The sequence below is a fragment of the Osmerus eperlanus genome, chromosome 13 (assembly GCF_963692335.1).
Source record: "Osmerus eperlanus chromosome 13, fOsmEpe2.1, whole genome shotgun sequence".
Classification (NCBI taxonomy): domain Eukaryota; kingdom Metazoa; phylum Chordata; class Actinopteri; order Osmeriformes; family Osmeridae; genus Osmerus; species Osmerus eperlanus.
In genome coordinates this window covers 17,992,195-18,009,310 of record NC_085030.1, presented here as the reverse complement: position 1 = coordinate 18,009,310, position 17,116 = coordinate 17,992,195, and the positions used below count along the sequence as shown (strand labels likewise).

The 17,116-nt window shown below is 47.6% G+C and overlaps 2 protein-coding genes across 3 annotated transcripts; both read right to left on the bottom strand.

The window, feature by feature from the left end:
- Positions 1-1,425: 1,425 nt before the first annotated feature.
- kctd8 (potassium channel tetramerization domain containing 8) lies at positions 1,426-7,775 on the bottom strand. 2 transcript variants are annotated; one of them, XM_062476577.1, is made up of 3 exons: positions 7,594-7,775; positions 6,274-7,127; positions 1,426-2,665 (listed from the first exon to the last, which is right to left on the bottom strand). In XM_062476577.1, the coding sequence occupies exons 2-3, from the start codon at positions 7,085-7,087 to the stop codon at positions 2,187-2,189; spliced, it is 1,293 nt and encodes a 430-aa protein (XP_062332561.1). In that variant the 5' UTR covers positions 7,088-7,127; positions 7,594-7,775; the 3' UTR covers positions 1,426-2,186. The 2 variants fall into 2 exon arrangements, with proteins under 2 accessions (XP_062332561.1, XP_062332560.1); XM_062476576.1 differs by lacking the exon at positions 7,594-7,775 and having other exon boundaries at positions 6,274-7,495.
- A 73-nt stretch (positions 7,776-7,848) lies between these two features.
- Positions 7,849-16,800, bottom strand: guf1 (GTP binding elongation factor GUF1). The gene is made up of 17 exons (XM_062476575.1): positions 16,529-16,800; positions 16,185-16,296; positions 15,829-15,977; positions 15,250-15,330; positions 15,032-15,109; positions 14,824-14,907; positions 14,672-14,736; positions 14,296-14,499; positions 13,973-14,112; positions 13,732-13,855; positions 12,950-13,082; positions 12,406-12,549; positions 11,089-11,222; positions 10,851-10,952; positions 9,749-9,868; positions 9,231-9,267; positions 7,849-8,117 (listed from the first exon to the last, which is right to left on the bottom strand). Exons 1-17 carry the CDS (start codon positions 16,748-16,750, stop codon positions 7,983-7,985), a joined length of 2,064 nt encoding a protein of 687 aa, XP_062332559.1. The 5' UTR covers positions 16,751-16,800; the 3' UTR covers positions 7,849-7,982.
- Positions 16,801-17,116: the final 316 nt, after the last annotated feature.

Sequence of the window (17,116 nt, the reverse complement as noted above, 5' to 3'; positions counted from 1 at the left end):
TGACCCATCAGTCATTGTGACCCACCGTCGTATTGCGACAACTTTACCGCATACAAAAACAAAGTGAAGCATTTTCTTTTAACCGTTGGGCTGTCTTAGACCCCCCACATTGCAAAGGTTAAAATAAAATTATTTTTATTTGTTTTTGTATTGGGTAAAATTGGGTAAACACAACGATGGCTCGTTATGAACCTTTAGGTCATGTGACCCGAAGGCAACACAAGGGTTAAAGACATTTCTGAGCACCTTGTTTCTTGGGTTCAGAAGCAGGACTGTAACCAAGCAGAAGTAGTGGGTGAGAAGTGGCAGAATAATTGGACCTCCTTTTTTTCTTTGATGGAGAAGAAATTAAACTTCACAGCACACACACAATTTTCTACCAGTTACTTCTGACACATGAAAGGGTATTTATGAAGTCAGATATGTGCTACAAAGACATGGTGCCGGTAGAACTTCATCATGCCGACACTTTTAGAAAGGCCTGCAGCATTTAATAGACGGAAAAAGGAACAAGCTTTGAAGGGTAGAATTGATAGAATGGCCGATTTTTTAACAGCTCTCTAGAGCACAATGAGACCATGTTCCTTCTGCATATTCATGATATCCTCAGCATTCACAAGAAGGTTTAAGTTCTGTTTACACTCACGGTCTGCAGAAATATTTAAACTAAACCAGCAGACAACAGAACAGATTGTGTTCCAGTTTGTATCTCTCCAGCTCCAAGCAGCCTGTCTCCTGTCAATATCTTCCTGTTGTCCCTTCTGTTCCAATCCCAGATTTTCTATTGACAGATCTAACTCCAGTAAATCATGCCTTGTTAGCACTGGATTTGCATAAGGCAGATGCCAAGTAATAATGATTCTTCAGCAGAGACTGTCATGAATAATACATCTCACAGGTCTCAATCCCCCAGCCCCCACCATGACGGACGTCTCCATGTTGACACCAACTCTGGAGTGTAAGATTACCAAGCTACCAACGAGGAGACCACCGTTACATGTTTGTATTCAAAGAGCAATCGACTCCGGAGTTACCATAGAAACAGTGCTATCAGTGCTGAACATGTTATTGTTTTTTATTTCTTTATTTTTTACCCCGGAGGAGTGGAACAAAACATGTCCTACCAGAATGGTGAAGTGGTTCTCAGTGTGTAGTGACAGGCTGTGTGGAGATGGACCTTGCATAGGCACAAGCTGGTCTAGCCTGCCACTAACACACCTACCAGCCTTGTTATTACACACTCCAACTTACCTTGAGAGTCGAGATGTAAAATGATTTCTCCTGATGCAGTACATTTGAAGTCTCCAGATTAGGGCTTTGGGTAGTAAAAAGCCAGCAGGTTTGCAGTCTTTCTGTAACACTTTAATTTGACAAAAGAGCCAGGACCGGAAAGGCTGACTGGTTTTCCACCTGTCAACAGTGACGAGAGGCTACAGGGCTCCTATACATACAGTCCAGAACAATAACACAGCACTCCAGGAAAGTCCACCGCACATCACGCTCCCCTGCCTAACGTCGCTCAACAGTGCCCAGACACATATGAACTGGTAGTTGCGATGAAACCTGCAGCTGTTGCAGTACCATTGTACACAGTAGTCACTGTACAACACAAATTACATATTTTGCGCTCTTGTAATTCTAGATTATAAATGATTCAAATGACATGCTATCAGTGGCAGCAATACACATTGGAACTCACAGACTGATTATGGACATCCTATAGTAACATACAAAGACTAATATAGCAGATAATAAATGGTATTGGCAATCACTCATCTATAATGTGTAAACAGGCTAAGTCTAGATATTATTGAATGTATTTTTCCATTTAGAGTTTGTACTGTTTTGATGTCTATTTCGGAACAACTGAACTGTTTTAAATTTTCAACTAGACCAAGCAAACATTGAACATTAGTTAGAAATCAAATGAATTTCATATAAATGGTCAAACAGTTAATATAGACTTGTTGATGAGCTGTCTGTTTTGAACATCATTTTGATACATTTTTGAATGGCTATAGAATACTCTGTTGTATGGCCTTCCAGAACTGGATCTGTAAGTTACCATGGTTTAGAATGGCAGAACTAGATCTGTAAGTTACCATGGTTTAGAATGGCAGAACCTCAGTGTTTGTAGTCTGTGAGCCAAAAAAATCAGCATCGGTAAACAAGTCACAGCCTGATCCTTACAGACCATACTTCTGGAGAAGTTCAGACTGCCACTGTCGCTTGCGTTCAGGAAAGTCCTGTGGGATTGTGATGTTGTGGAAGTCCTGTATGCACTGCCTCATGTCCTCCTCCACACCAGGCCTCTCCTTCCTCCTGCTCAGCCCCTCCCCCCCCCCTCCCGTCAGGGACTGGAACAGCTCGCTGTTGCGGCGCTTGCTGGGCAGCTGCATCCACTGTACTGAGGAGCCCTTCTTGGAGGGGTGACCCAGGGTCAGGGTGCTGGGCTGGCGGGACACGGACTGGAGGGCTCCGCAGCCCCCCACCACTACCCCCACCACGGGCCCGTCCTGGGGGGAGCTGGCCTCCGAGTGGGTCTCCGAGCTGGAGGTGGAGAGCTCGTTCAGGGACGTTCCACTCTCACTGCCCTTGTCGGCGAGTTTCTCCTGCTTGTGTTCGTCACAGCCCTGCTTAGGGGACAGGGTCCGGCAAGAGGGCCCTGGCAGACACACACACAGGTAAGCACCATTCTGTGTTTTCACTGTAGATAAAACCCTTCTGAAACCATTATTAACACAACCATTGTTTTGTTATGTTTAAGTAAACTAGACTCATAAACCATGGCTGAATGTTGGTCTAGTGCTCAACACCAGATGCAAGCTAGCCTTCAGAGCTAATTATTACTAATTAAACATGCAACTGAGAGGACCATTAGTCCTGCCCTGGCCAGAGGAGGGCTCTCTAATCACTACGGTGATCGCAGGGTGGGGCTGGTCACAGTAAACTACAGACAAAACAGGATGAAAACAGACTTAGGCTAACAAAGATGTGTAAAATCAAGGAATTATTGATATTAGAGGTCTCACTTCAAAGGAAATGTGTATGTTTAAATAGTTGGTTTTACAGTTCTGAAAATAATATTTAACTTTACTTGGCCAAGCATATTGAATTACAATTCTTACGTGCTCTGGTTTCAATTCATATGTGGGAACATTAGGAATACATTCAGCCTTTTAATTAAGCATGCAGGGATAGCGCTCAAACTGTTCTGCTTTCCTTCTACAGCCACTCTCCCTGGCTGTCACCTCTGAGAAGATTATTATGGTAGGGAAAATGGCAAGAATCTGTGTTGGAAAGTGTGAGGGAATGAGAGAGAGGATGAGGGACAGGATGAGGGAGAAAGGGGATGAGGGAGAGGATGACGAAGAGAGAGGATGAGGGAGAGAGAGGATGAGGGAGAGAGAGGATGAGGGAGAAAGAGGATGAGGGAGAGAGAGGATGAGGGAGAGAGAGAGGATGAGGGAGAGAGAGGATGAGGGAGAAAGGGGATGAGGGAGAGAGAGGATGAGGGAGAAAGAGGATGAGGGAGAGAGAGGATGAGAGAGAGGATGAGGAAGAGAGAGGATGAGGGAGAGAGAGAGCATGAGGGAGGGAGAGAGAGAGAATGAGAGAGAGGATGAGGGAGAAGATGAGGCAGAGAGAGAGAACATGAGGGAGGGAGGGAGAGAGAATGAGAGAGAGGATGAGGGAGAAGATGAGGCAGAGAGATATGTTAAGACCTGTATTGTAATTCCTGTTTTATCCCCAAGGTAGAAACATCCTTTTCCGCTGAAATGCATTGTGGGATGAGTAATCTAGGATTTCCATATGTAATGTGTCTCTGTGGCGGAAGCCACTCAGGATTCCTGCGTGCTTGCAGCCCCTGGGGCCTGCTGGGCTGTTGCCATTAGAGATGGTAAACCAAACAGCAGCTATGCGCTGGAGGAAACGTTTCACTGCCCACTCACAACCAGGGTTAACGTTTCACTGCCCACTCACAACCAGGGTTAACGTTTCACTGCCCACTCACAACCAGGGTTAACGTTTCACTTACAGAGCTGAAACAGTGGATGATACTAGCGTGGATTCAGATAATTGCAATTGTGAAGTGTTAGTCTGTTGTGTATCATAAAAAGTCTGCTGTAATTTGAGGTGGTTTTGATGTTGCAGAAGATACGTGATCTCATCTGATGTACCTATCCATTGAATTAAAAACAATAAACTGTTTTATATGGTAAACTATGGTTTGTGTAAAGAAAGGAAATTCAAATGCCACCACAAACCAAACTTAACTCTGCTGATGTGCATACCAGGTATTTTGTGATGTTTGAAGTACTGCAGACAAACAAGACTGGCTTGTGCATCAGTAGAGTTGGGATTATGATGGTTACACGAATATTCTTTCTTTTGAGGCTTTCCACAAACCAAATGAAATGTATTATTTTGTTTGAATTGAAAAAAATATATATATTGTAGGATTTTACACAGCACTTCTGTCACTACCATCTCCGTGTTTTGTTTTTTCTTTTACATTTTCTTGAACCGTTAAAGTAATCTGCAGGTAGTGTCATGGCTTGTGCAAGTATTTGTCATTGCATCAAATTTCACATACGTTGTAGCTAACTAGTTAATGCAGCTAATGTATCTAGTTATAAATGTATCTAACCCTACACATCAAGCGAGGCTAACTGATGGCAACAACCTTCTCGGGAAAAATAGGTAATTTAGTTAGTGTGACAAATCTGACAGGAAGGCAAATATAATTGCAGTAGAAGCTTTCCATGTTTCCAAGTCGGTGAGGAGCTTACTGTAGTAAGCTTTTGTCTGTTTAAATTGTGTGGCGACATAATAAATATTGTTTTAAAATTATATTTAGATTGATCATGTGTACAGTAGACCATGTATCCATGTATTGTCATAACCTTTCCTTGTGTTGTCAGGCCAGAGGCTTGGAGCATAGGGACAGAAGACCTGCTGAAACACCACAAAGCTGCCCTGCTCTGCTAGCACTGGCACACTGACAGGAAGAACTCCCCAAAGAGTCCCTACCAGGCACACTGCTGACTCAGAATGAACTACAAGCTGACCTGGGGCAGCAGGGTCACTCCGGAAGGTCAGAGGTCATTTAATCAAGCACCGTGACCCCCTGTCTCAAGGACATGACTACTGTAGCTGCACTGGGATGCGCCGAGGGCAATGGAATCTTCCATAAGGTCAGATCAAGTTGAGTGAGGAAAGAAGGGAATCAATATCATTAGCATATAAATACGCCGTCAAGCTGATAGTTTAACTCAACAATGTTCCCAGTCTGGCTTCAGAACTGAAACGGGAGGCAGGCATCTCCCTCAAGGCAGCAACATCACACTAAAGCCTGCCGACAGCCCTGTCCACACTGCTCTCCCCCCTCCTCTCCCCCCTCCTCTCCCTCCTCCTCTCCCCCCTCCTCTCCCCCCTCCTCTCCCCCCTCCTCTCCCCCCTCCTCTCCCCCCTCCTCTCCCTCCTCCTCTCCCCCCTCCTCTCCCTCCTCCTCTCCCCCCTCCTCTCCCTCCTCCTCTCCCCCCTCCTCTCCCCCCTCCTCTCCCCCCTCCTCTCCCTCCTCCTCTCCCCCCTCCTCTCCCCCCTCCTCTCCCTCCTCCTCTCCCCCCTCCTCTCCCCCCTCCTCTCCCCCCTCCTCTCCCTCCTCCTCTCCCCCCTCCTCTCCCTCCTCCTCTCCCCCCTCCTCTCCCCCCTCCTCTCCCTCCTCCTCTCCCCCCTCCTCTCCCTCCTCCTCTCCCCCCTCCTCTCCCTCCTCCTCTCCCCCCTCCTCTCCCTCCTCCTCTCCCCCCTCCTCTCCCCCCTCCTCTCCCTCCTCCTTTCCCTCCTCCTCTCCCTCTTCCTCTACCCCCATCCTCCCCCTCCGGTTCTCCCCCCTACTCTCCAATGCCTGCTCTTTCTCACCAGACTTACCCTCTCCCTGTCAAAGCCTTCATGTTTGCACGAAAAAGCCCTCAAGTTCTTGGTTGGTTTGGGGGGAGGGGAGATGAGGGGAGGGAAAGAAGAGGGGTGGGTGGGGGTCACATGATGGGGAAGTTGGAGTTTCTTTTATTCATCGTTAACTCGACTGGCTCGGTTTAAGCTTCATTAACACTTCTGAGTTCCTGAGAGGCCAAATAGAGCTCATGCTAGCAACTACATGCAGGCACTTGCTCAAGTGACACACACACACTTAACCGTTTCACAGATAGTCAACACAAAACTTCCAGATCCCAGTGCCAGTATCCCATCTGGTCATGACATGTGTCCACTTACTGAAGAAGATGTACTCGGTGTAGCTGCTCCACACCTTGTCCAGGTCTCGGTATTGGCTGACAAAGGCTGCGGTGCCGGTGGAGTTGCAGGCCACCATGTGGAAGCCGGCGTCAGAGAGCCGGTCGAAGGCGTGCTCAAGGTAGATGAACTTCAGGTAGAAGCGAGATGTGTACTTGTCTGGAGGCCGGTCGGGGTCTCTGCTCTCATTCAGCGTCTCCCCGAACACCTCCTTAGCCAGAGCGATGCGTCCGCACACGGTTATCCGTGCTACGCGCCGGAACTTGGCGTCTGCCTGGCTGTCCCTCAGAGTGGTGTAGGAGCCCCTGTAACCGACGGTGATGAACCCTGACCTCTTGTCAGAGAGGGAGGCGGGGTTACGGGCTGCTGGGTGCTCGCTGCCCTGGGAACTCTCCTCAACGTCACTGTGGCAACCCTCGTCGTTCATGGAGGCGTGCCTGGCTAGCCGCGGTCCCAGCAGCCTCTGCAGCTCCCCCAGGTGGAAGTGCTCGGCCTCCCGCTGCAGGCGCTCGCGCTCTGGGAAGTGCTCGGGCAGCACTAGCTGCCGGTCCCGCAGGAAGTCCAGCACGTAGCGGAACAGGAAGCCGTCACGGTCGATGAAGAAGCGCCCCCGGCTGTCTCGGGGCAGCTCCCGGGGCGGGGACAGGGCAAACATGGCGTGCAGGGTGGTGTCGGGCACGCTGAGCAGGGTGGAGCGCTTGGTCACGTACACCTGTCCTCCCACGTTCAGCTCCACCACCTCGGGGTAGGGGTTGGACACCTCGCTGATGGGCAGGATGCTCTCCTTCATGGCCATGGTCCAGACCTCCAGCAGCCTGGAGAACAGCACCTCTCACCTGGACCGACGAGAGATTACTCCTGGAGATGCAGCAGAGGTCGCCACTTAGTTCACAGAAGAACAGATGCTGAAGTTTAGGAGAGAGGACTACATCCCTTCTTTTTAGCTGTCAAAGATGTCAGACTAAAAATGCTGGCCGGATGCTGGTCTGAGAGAGGTTGGAATAACAGGCTATCCTGGACACTGTAACCTTGTTTGAGAGAGAGATGTGAGGAGAGAGACCAAGAGAGCCCTCTACTCCTAGCATCATTTGTTCAGAGTCTGAGGGAGGACACGATGACATCATCTGTTAAATGAAAGGGGCGGTGCTTGAATGGCTGACTAGTGCCTCTTAAAGAGACAGTCGGACTTCAATCAGAAACAGATAACCTCATCATTAACACATTGTACTACCTTCCTAATCTGTCCACATCGCACACATACCTGGAACAGGTCAACCTGTCTTCCAGCACATCATAACTTACGTGTCAACGCTCTTTTCCGTCCTGGTGTGGAGGTGAAATGCTGCAGCCAGGTGGGGAACCCTAAGCAAGAGCGCCACCTGCTGCTCACTGCAGTGTGTCACCAGGACAGGAACACTGTCTAACGTGCAACCATCTATTATCATCACAATGAGCCTTCATTACTTCATCTACCGTAGCATTCTGTGTAAATCAGAGACTTCAGATTCACCCTCATCAGGATCTAGTGATACACATGCATTAATATAAATGAGGTCCACAAGTATTTAACCAAACAATGGTTCAACCTTTAATAAAATGTACAACTTTAACTATTTACAGTTGTAACGGTAGCATGGAGCTACTCTATATGTCAATAAATAACAACAGGGCACTGGTATTGTATTGGTCCTCTACTTGTCCTTCCTCTTCAGCACGTTGATGAAGGCGTCTTTGGGAACGTCCACGTTGCCAATGCGTCTCATCTTCTTCTTCCCCTCAGCCTGCTTCTTCAACAGCTTCATTTTTCGAGTTACATCACCCCCATACTGGACACACACACACACACACACACACACTGTGTTACATCATGGGGGTCAGATGTCTGAGCGGTTAGGGAGTCGGGCTATTAATCAGAAGGTTGTTGGTTCGATTGGGCAAGGCACTTCACCCTACTTGCCTCGGGGAGAATGTCCCTGTACTTACTGTAAGTCGCTCTGGATAAGAGCGTCTGCTAAATGACTAAATGTAAATGTAAAATGTACATCACCCCCATACTGGACACACACACACTGTGTTACATCACCCCCATACTGGACACACACACACTGTGTTACATCACCCCCATACTGGACACACACACACTGTGTTACATCACCCCCATACTGGACACACACACACTGTGTTACATCACCCCCATACTGGACACACACACACACACACAGTGTTACATCACCCCCATACTGGACACACACACACTGTGTTACATCACCCCCATACTGGACACACACACACTGTGTTACATCACCCCCATACTGGACACACACACACACACACTGTGTTACATCACCCCCATACTGGACACACACACACTGTGTTACATCACCCCCATACTGGACACACACACACACACACTGTGTTACATCACCCCCATACTGGACACACACACACACACACAGTGTTACATCACCCCCATACTGGACACACACACTGTGTTACATCACCCCCATACTGGACACACACACACACACACACACACACTGTGTTACATCACCCCCATACTGGACACACACACACATTGTGTTACATCACCCCCATACTGGACACACACACACACACACACTGTGTTACATCACCCCCATACTGGACACACACACACATTGTGTTACATCACCCCCATACTGGACACACACACACTGTGTTACATCACCCCCATACTGGACACACACACACATTGTGTTACATCACCCCCATACTGGACACACACACACTGTGTTACATCACCCCCATACTGGACACACACACACTGTGTTACATCACCCCCATACTGGACACACACACACATTGTGTTACATCACCCCCATACTGGACACACAACATGGAATGGATGGAGGAATTATTTGGAGCCAAATAATTAATTGTGAGAGGAGAGATTTACTTACACATTTGGCAAGCACGTTTTTCCGGAAAGCCTTTATCCTGCCATATGTTATGTCAAAAGGACACAGGGATCCAAGGTTAACATTCATGAAAACCAGTAAGGAATACTTCTAAACTATTTAATTTCCACTTTTGAATGTGAACATACAAGATCCCCTCTGATGGGCTCGGTAGTCTGCTCATTGAGGTAGTCTGCCCTGTGAGGTAGTCTGCCCTGTGAGGTAGTCTGCCCTGTGAGGTAGTCTGCTCATTGAGGTAGTCTGCCCTGTGAGGTAGTCTGCTCATTGAGGTAGTCTGCCCTGTGAGGTAGTCTGCTCATTGAGGTAGTCTGCCCTGTGAGGTAGTCTGCTCATTGAGGTAGTCTGCCCTGTGAGGTAGTCTGCCCTGTGAGGTAGTCTGCTCATTGAGGTAGTCTGCCCTGTGAGGTAGTCTGCCCTGTGAGGTAGTCTGCCCTGTGAGGTAGTCTGCTCATTGAGGTAGTCTGCCCTGTGAGGTAGCGTTGTTGACAGGAAGGACTCACGTCTCTCTTGCGATGACCTTGCTGCCGATGGACGCCTGAACTGCGATCTCAAACATCTGTCTGGGGATGGAGTCTTTCAGGCGCTCACACATGGCCTTGCCTGCGCTGTACGCCTTGTCTCTACGACAGGAACACAGGGACCATCAGCCACACTGACGGTCAGTTAGTACACATCAACCAACATGGACGACTTGTGTTAGAAAGGCCAGAGACAGGAACAGGTTGCCCATGCGCAGAGATCTGTTTTCTCAGCAGCATCTCCTGATTGTGGAAGTTTGCGGCAAAACACCAGAGGATTCTGCAAGGTGTTAATTTGGTTGTTCCTATACAGTTTAATTAGTAGAAGTTAGTCCTGTTACCTATTATTCTCAGACATGTTTGTGTGTCACTGACAAACCGCAAGTCATTTTTATTTTTCTGTAGCTCCAGCATAGCGTCTTACACGTCACTGACAACAGTGGAGAGTTAATAACTCTCTAACCTCACTGCCTCAAACCCTCACAAACTTTTCTCTACATTCTCCACCCTTCTTAACCCACCTACCCCACCTTCCCCCTCCACCCTGACAGCAGACGACTTCTCCTCCTTCTTTGAGAAAAAAGTTGCTGACATTAGCAGTCGGTTCCCTGAACCCACCTTTCCTACCCAAATTCTTGTACTCGCTGTGAAATATTTTACTGTTGATTGTTTTTTTTGTTTTTTTTCTACAGGTACACTCTTGCACTCTTGTGGGCAGTTTCATGTTGTTCAATTGTAACTTGTTTAACTGCATGCTCTCATGGTTCTTCCCTTTGGCACTTATTTGGTTTTCCACAATGTATGCTTCATGTTTTGGCTGCTCGCAATGTTTGGGGCTATCTCGTTGTTATGATCAGTGACCTATGCTCTTTTACATTTACATTTAGTCATTTAGCAGACGCTCTTATCCAGAGCGACTTACAGTAAGTACAGGGACATTCCCCTTTTGTAAAGCTCTCTCTTGGAAGTCGCTTTGGATAAAAGCGTCTGCTAAATGCATAAATGTAAATGTATTCATTAAGCAGATGCTGATGGATACTAATCCACAAACTCTTGATCTGAAGTTCTACTCTACATACCTCACCTGTGTACTATAGTGGTGAGTTCCTCTACTGGTCGTCCGTTCAGCAGAATGTCCATCTTGATGAGGTCAGCTGCCTGGTAACCTGCCTCCTCGTAATCAAAGCTGAAGAGGAACACAGCGACAGCAACACACCGTAAACACAGACAACAGCAGATGTTACTGGCTCACACAGCCGACACACACGTATCTTCATTTACAGCACTCTCAGTAGCCAATCTGAGAGCCGCCCCAGGCTCACCTGGCGTAGCCTGAGGACATGGACTTGAGAAGGTCGTAGAAGTCCACCACCACCTCATTGAGCGGGAACAGGTACTTCATCATGACTCTGTGTTCATCGATGTACACCATGTTCTTCTGCAGGGCTCTGCGATTCTGAGGCAGCAACAATCACAGATTAAATAAAACTAAACATCCAAACTAAACACTGTTCAATAGTGTTGTGTTTCTTCCTGGTAATCTGTCAATACTGAACACACGACTGAGGGAACACAACAGCAGATCTCCTGGTCATGTGCTACCATCGCTCTCTATCAGCTGGCGACAACACACTCATACCCACAGGTTCTCCTGCAGGTTCCAGTACGTTCTGAAGAACCAACATGCAGGTTCCAGTACGTTCTGAAGAACCAACATGCAGGTTCCAGTACGTTCTGAAGAACCAACATGCAGGTTCAAGTACGTTCTGAAGAACCAACATGCAGGTTCCAGTACGTTCTGAAGAACCAACATGCAGGTTCCAGTACGTTCTGAAGAACCAACATGCAGGTTCAAGTACGTTCTGAAGAACCAACATGCAGGTTCAAGTACGTTCTGAAGAACCATCATGCAGGTTCCAGTATGCTACAACATTGGCTGCTCGTGGTCTACAAATCCATTCTGGGAATGACCCCTCGCTACCTATCAAATCTTCTGCACATCTCTGACAGTAATCGCCACTTAAGATCAAGTGACTTCATTAGGCTCAGCATTCCGAAAGTCCGTACAGTGTTTGGTCAAAACGCCTTTCATTTTGCCGCTGCAAATGACTGGCACTCACTTCAAAACACACTCAAACTAACAGCTCTTAGCTCTCTTAACATGTTCAAACTAAAGATGAAAGTAATCATAGTTGACTGCTGTACCTGCTGATCGGCCTTTGCTTCTCTCGCTCGCTCTCGCTCTCGCTTCGCTCTCGCTTCGCTCTCTCTCGCTCTCTCTCGCTCTTGCTCTCTCTTGCTCTCTCTCGCTCTCATTTTTATAAAGAAAACCCAGTAATCTCCTTTTTCTTTTTATTTCTTTTTATTATTTCTTTTATTGTTTATTTTGGTGTATAGTGTTTATTCATGTGTGTTTTTGCCTTTTCCTCATGTGTTTGTCATACTGTTTTGTATCTGTGTTGGTTGTGTCACTTGTGTGGACTGTGCTTCTGCCTCTTGGACAGGTCATCATTGTAAATGAGAATTGTTTCTCAATTGATTTTACCTGGATAAATAAAGGTAAAAAAAAAAAAAATTCCCTCTGAAGAACCAACATGCATGTTCCAGTACGTTCTGAAGAACCAACATGACAGACATACCAGGCAGAGGCTCATGATCCTACTGATGTAGTCGTCGGGGGCGATGATGGTTCCCAGCACCATGGGTTCCCGGTACTCACTGATGACGCTCCTGTCCGGGAACTGACCCGGGCTGACAATGGTGATCTCCTGCGCCCCATGCTCCTGCAACACACAACCACCTGCCATCAGGTCTTCACCTAGCAGACGCTTTTATCCAGAGAGGTACTGGGGGGATTTGAACCAGGGAGCTCCGTAAATGCTCTACCACTGAGCCAGACCCATCTATAGTGGATGTAGAAGGTCTGACTGGTCATGCTCCTAGAACACAGACTGCAGGAGCAGCAGAACAGGACGGCCAGTCTGAGTTCTGTTGGGACAAACAATAACAGCCACCAAGTCTCTGAACTGTGTCCATCTGAACACTGGTGTCATTTGATTGCTGTGTTATCATATTAACTAATGCTGGTGTCATATTGGTATCATGTTAACATATATAATTCTATGATCATATCATCATACTGGTGTGATAGAAGCTTCATGATGTGAAGGGTGGATGGGTTACTTTGATGAGGCGGGGCGATGACAGGACGGCTCGGTAGGGCACAGTGGGCGCCGTGACGATGACCGAGGCGTTGTACTCCTGCTCCAGCCTCTGGTTGAACACCTCCATGTGGAGCAGACCCAGGAAGCCCAACCTGGAGGGCAGTTAACCACACATGTACAGGCCTATCTCCATCACCTCCAGCCTACCTGAGGCCTGCCCCTGGAGAGGCCTACCTACATCACCTCCAGCCCTCTATACCCCCTGGAGAGGCCTACCTCCAGCCTGCCTACCTCCAGCCTGCCTACCTCCAGCCTGCCTACCTCCAGCCTGCCTCCCTCCAGCCTGCCTACCTCCAGCCTGCCTACCTCCAGCCTGCCTCCCTCCAGCCTGCCTACCTCCAGCCTGCCTCCCTCCAGCCTGCCTACCTCCAGCCTGCCTCCCTCCAGCCTGCCTACCTCCAGCCTGCCTACCTCCAGCCTGCCTCCCTCCAGCCTGCCTACCTCCAGCCTGCCTACCTCCAGCCTGCCTCCCTCCAGCCTGCCTCCCTCCAGCCTGCCTACCTCCAGCCTGCCTACCTCCAGCCTGCCTACCTCCAGCCTACCTACCTCCAGCCTGCCTACCTCCAGCCTGCCTACCTCCAGCCTGCCTCCCTCCAGCCTGCCTCCCTCCAGCCTGCCTCCCTCCAGCCTGCCTACCTCCAGCCTTCCTACCTCCAGCCTGCCTCCCTCCAGCCTACCTACCTCCAGCCTTCCTACCTCCAGCCTGCCTCCCTCCAGCCTGCCTCCCTCCAGCCTTCCTACCTCCAGCCTGCCCCCAGCGCCAGACTGCTGTCTCTCTTCACCGTGACGCTGGAGTCGTTCAGGGTCAGTTTCTCCACCGCGCTACGGAGGGCACTGTAGTCTGATTGGTCCACAGGATACATCCCTGTAGGACACAGAGCTGATTCATTTATCCAATCAAACAACATGTTACGCGTACAGACCTTTTTACAATCATTGTCACAGAAGGGTTCACAGATGCCCCCAGATCAGTAGTCTGTACCAGCAAACACCATGGGCTTGGCGGGCTTGAACCCTGGCAGGGCCTCCACGGGCTGTTTGAGGCTGTAGAGCGTGTCACCAATCTGGGCTTCCTTCACCTCCTTCATGCCTGCTACCATGTAGCCCACCTGCCCTGCATACCTGCAGATACCACACAAAGCTATACTGATGCCTATCTTTAAATAGGATGATCAAACATGGATACAGAGATGGTTCTAGAACACATGGATACAGAGAGGGTTCTAGAACACATGGATAGAGAGGGTTCTAGAACACATGGATAGAGAGGGTTCTAGAACACATGGATACAGAGAGGGTTCTCACAGTGTGCTTGTCGGGCTCTCCTCTGGCCTCAAGATTCCCAGCTCGTTCACCTCGTAGGTTTTCCCCAGATATGCCGACACGATCCTGTCCCCTTTACTGACCTGCCCTCCGAACACAGCGATGTTCGCAACCACCCCCCGGTAATGGTCAAAGTTGGAGTCAAACACCAGTGCTCTGAATGGCTCCTCTGTCCTGGCTGTGGGCCTGTGAAGGGTTGGTTTTCATGAGGTTCTGAACATGGATGCACATAGGGGTTTAAACAGCTGGATGGTTGAACATGGATGCATATTCGGGGGTGTAAACAGCTGGATTGTTGAAAATGGATGCACATGGGGGTATAAACAGCTGGATTGTTGTCAGGGTTACTTGGACTTACGGTGGGATTCTAACAATGACTTCCTGTAACACTTGGTTCACGTTGGTGCCGAGTTTGGCTGAAATCTAGGAGAAGAGTATTAGCACCCCTTTAGGACATTTCACTGTTACAGATCTGTAGACACTGTTAGTCTATATTATATATTCACTCACCCGAATACATTCCTCACGTGGAATATCAAACACCTTCTCAATCTGCTTCTCTACTCTCTCTGGATCTGCATTTTTCAAATCAATCTACAGAAAAACAGACAGAACTACTGTAACTTTCTTCACTTCATTACAGGGACAACTTGAAGACAGCATGACAGGAAAAACAGACAACCAGCAAATATACAAAATATTTATCACATGGTATTACCTTGTTAATAACAGGAATGATTGTCAGTTGAGCTTCAAATGCTAGATAGAAGTTAGCCACTGTTTGCGCTTGAATTCCCTGACAACAACAAGAAACAATACTGGATGATGGTATAGTAAAAGTAATGTGTGCATTGCTTTGGATAAAAGCGTCTTAAATGAATCAGATGTAAATGCCCTGGTCAACACAATGCCAGATGTCCGTGCAGGAGAGCAAACCTGGTTGGCGTCAACAATCAGCAAAACTCCCTGACATGCAGAAATCGATCTTGAGACTTCGTAACTGAAATCCACATGGCCCTGCGCCAAAACAAGGACATGAAGGTTAATTTGGTGCACTGGTGTACAGTACATTCATATTTTATTCTTTCAACAGGCGCTTTCATCCGAAGCTGACATGCAAACAGAGCACATAGAAAGTACAGCAGAAGGCCAAGGATCAGTAAAGAGTTCTAACAGTACTTGAAGAACATAACCTTTGGACATTTTTCTGGTATCAGTAATTTACTTCAATATTAATTTTTCAAACTACTTTTTGCTTTAACATTCTTTACACAAATATATTTGTATACAGATATATCTGTACTTTCTACTTCTTACATTTTAAAGTCAAGCTTGTTACTTTAGTTTTAATTTATATTTGGTGGCATGATCAATACTTCGTTACTTTAACTTGAGGGAAAAAGTGTAGCCAGTATAGTCAGTTAAACATGAGTGTCTGTACTTCTACTTGAGTGAAGGATGTGTGTACTTTTGCCATCTCTGCGTACTGGAGTATATATGTGAAACATGACGTACTGGAGTATCTATGAGGTTGAGCAGGTAGGTCTGTCCTTGGTGTGTGTAGAACAGAGAGGCAGTCTGAGCCTTAACCGTGATGCCTCTCTCTCTCTCCACCTGCAGCTTGTCCAACACCTGTTTGTTCCTCTCTGTCTTGGCTATGGCCCCTGTTAAGAAACATAATATACAATCATGTGTTCATTCATGCAGACACTCCAAAGCACGGGGATATGAACCTTCTCTCTGCAGTCAAATGCTCTAACCACTGAGCTATATCCATCCCACCTCTTCACACAGTCATCACGTTATGACTGTTCTGAGGAGGTCTGAACTGAACAGGGCTGTGGAATGAAGGGCTGTCAGCCTGGGATTACCCGTCATCTCCAGAAGCCGGTCCGCCAACGTGCTCTTCCCGTGGTCGATGTGAGCAATGATGCTAAAGTTCCGGATCCTCTCCACTGGGAACTCAGACATGTCAAAATGTTCCTTAAAATAAAAGAATAGTTTTAAAAGGCGGTCGTCCAAAATCATAGAGGTGCCAGAACAGATATTATTGGCGGCAGCGGCGGAGGTGCCTACTACCGCGAGATGCCCTAGTCTCAACAAGGTCGAACAAAGTAGCTAGCTACTGTAAATTGTAAAATACAGTTATGTCCGAAACAGTCACTGTCAAACGCAGGTCTGCACTGCGGGTAGAAATACAACTGATTTATTTTACCTTTTCAGGTTGCGTACTGAACATCGTTGTAGTGTTGTTTTGAGAAAACACTGGTACATTTTTCATCCAGCGGTGTCTTAAAATTGTGCATGTTGTATGATTGCCCTGGTTCCTCAGTCTTGTTCGAAGGATTCTAAAGTCCAAAATACGCCTACAAAAGATTGTCTTGTAAACAAACTGAGAAGAATACAGTGAAAATATCATGTTGAGGGCTGTGATCATGTGTGGGATCAGTAAAACACGTCTAACAGGGGGCGGCCATTTTCCAGATGTCAAAGGTCGTCGCTAGCGCATCATGGGAAGTGTAGTTAAAAGTAAGTAGTTTACGCCATTGGAGCGTAAGGTCTTTACCGCTTAAAGTGGTTGTAAAGCAGAACTGCAAATTCGAATGAAAAAAAAACACAGACAAGTATGTTAAATTAGGCTTTGAAATCGTGAGAAAATCAGAAGTCTTCTCTGTTTGAGACTGGGGGGGCGTGTCGCCTGAAGGAGCTGAAGCTCCGCCCCCTCGAATTTATTGAATTTAGCAACAACAGCAACAACTAGCTAAATCAATTGCAGATATCAGAACAGACCTACCTGCAGTCT

What these genes read in the sequence shown, in the direction of transcription:
- guf1 (XM_062476575.1), bottom strand. Translation starts at nt 16,750, where the DNA reads ATGATCACAGCCCTCAACATGATATTTTCACTGTATTCTTCTCAGTTT. An exon ending in CACGTGAGGAATGTATTCGG is followed by an intron (nt 14,737 to 14,823) that starts GTGAGTGAATAT and finishes CTCTTCTCCTAG; the next exon opens with ATTTCAGCCAAACTCGGCAC. An exon ending in AAAACGTGCTTGCCAAATGT is followed by an intron (nt 8,118 to 9,230) that starts GTAAGTAAATCT and finishes GTGTGTGTCCAG; the next exon opens with TATGGGGGTGATGTAACTCG.
- kctd8 (XM_062476577.1), bottom strand. Translation starts at nt 7,087, where the DNA reads ATGGCCATGAAGGAGAGCATCCTGCCCATCAGCGAGGTGTCCAACCCC. An exon ending in CACCGAGTACATCTTCTTCA is followed by an intron (nt 2,666 to 6,273) that starts GTAAGTGGACAC and finishes TGTGTCTGCCAG; the next exon opens with GGCCCTCTTGCCGGACCCTG.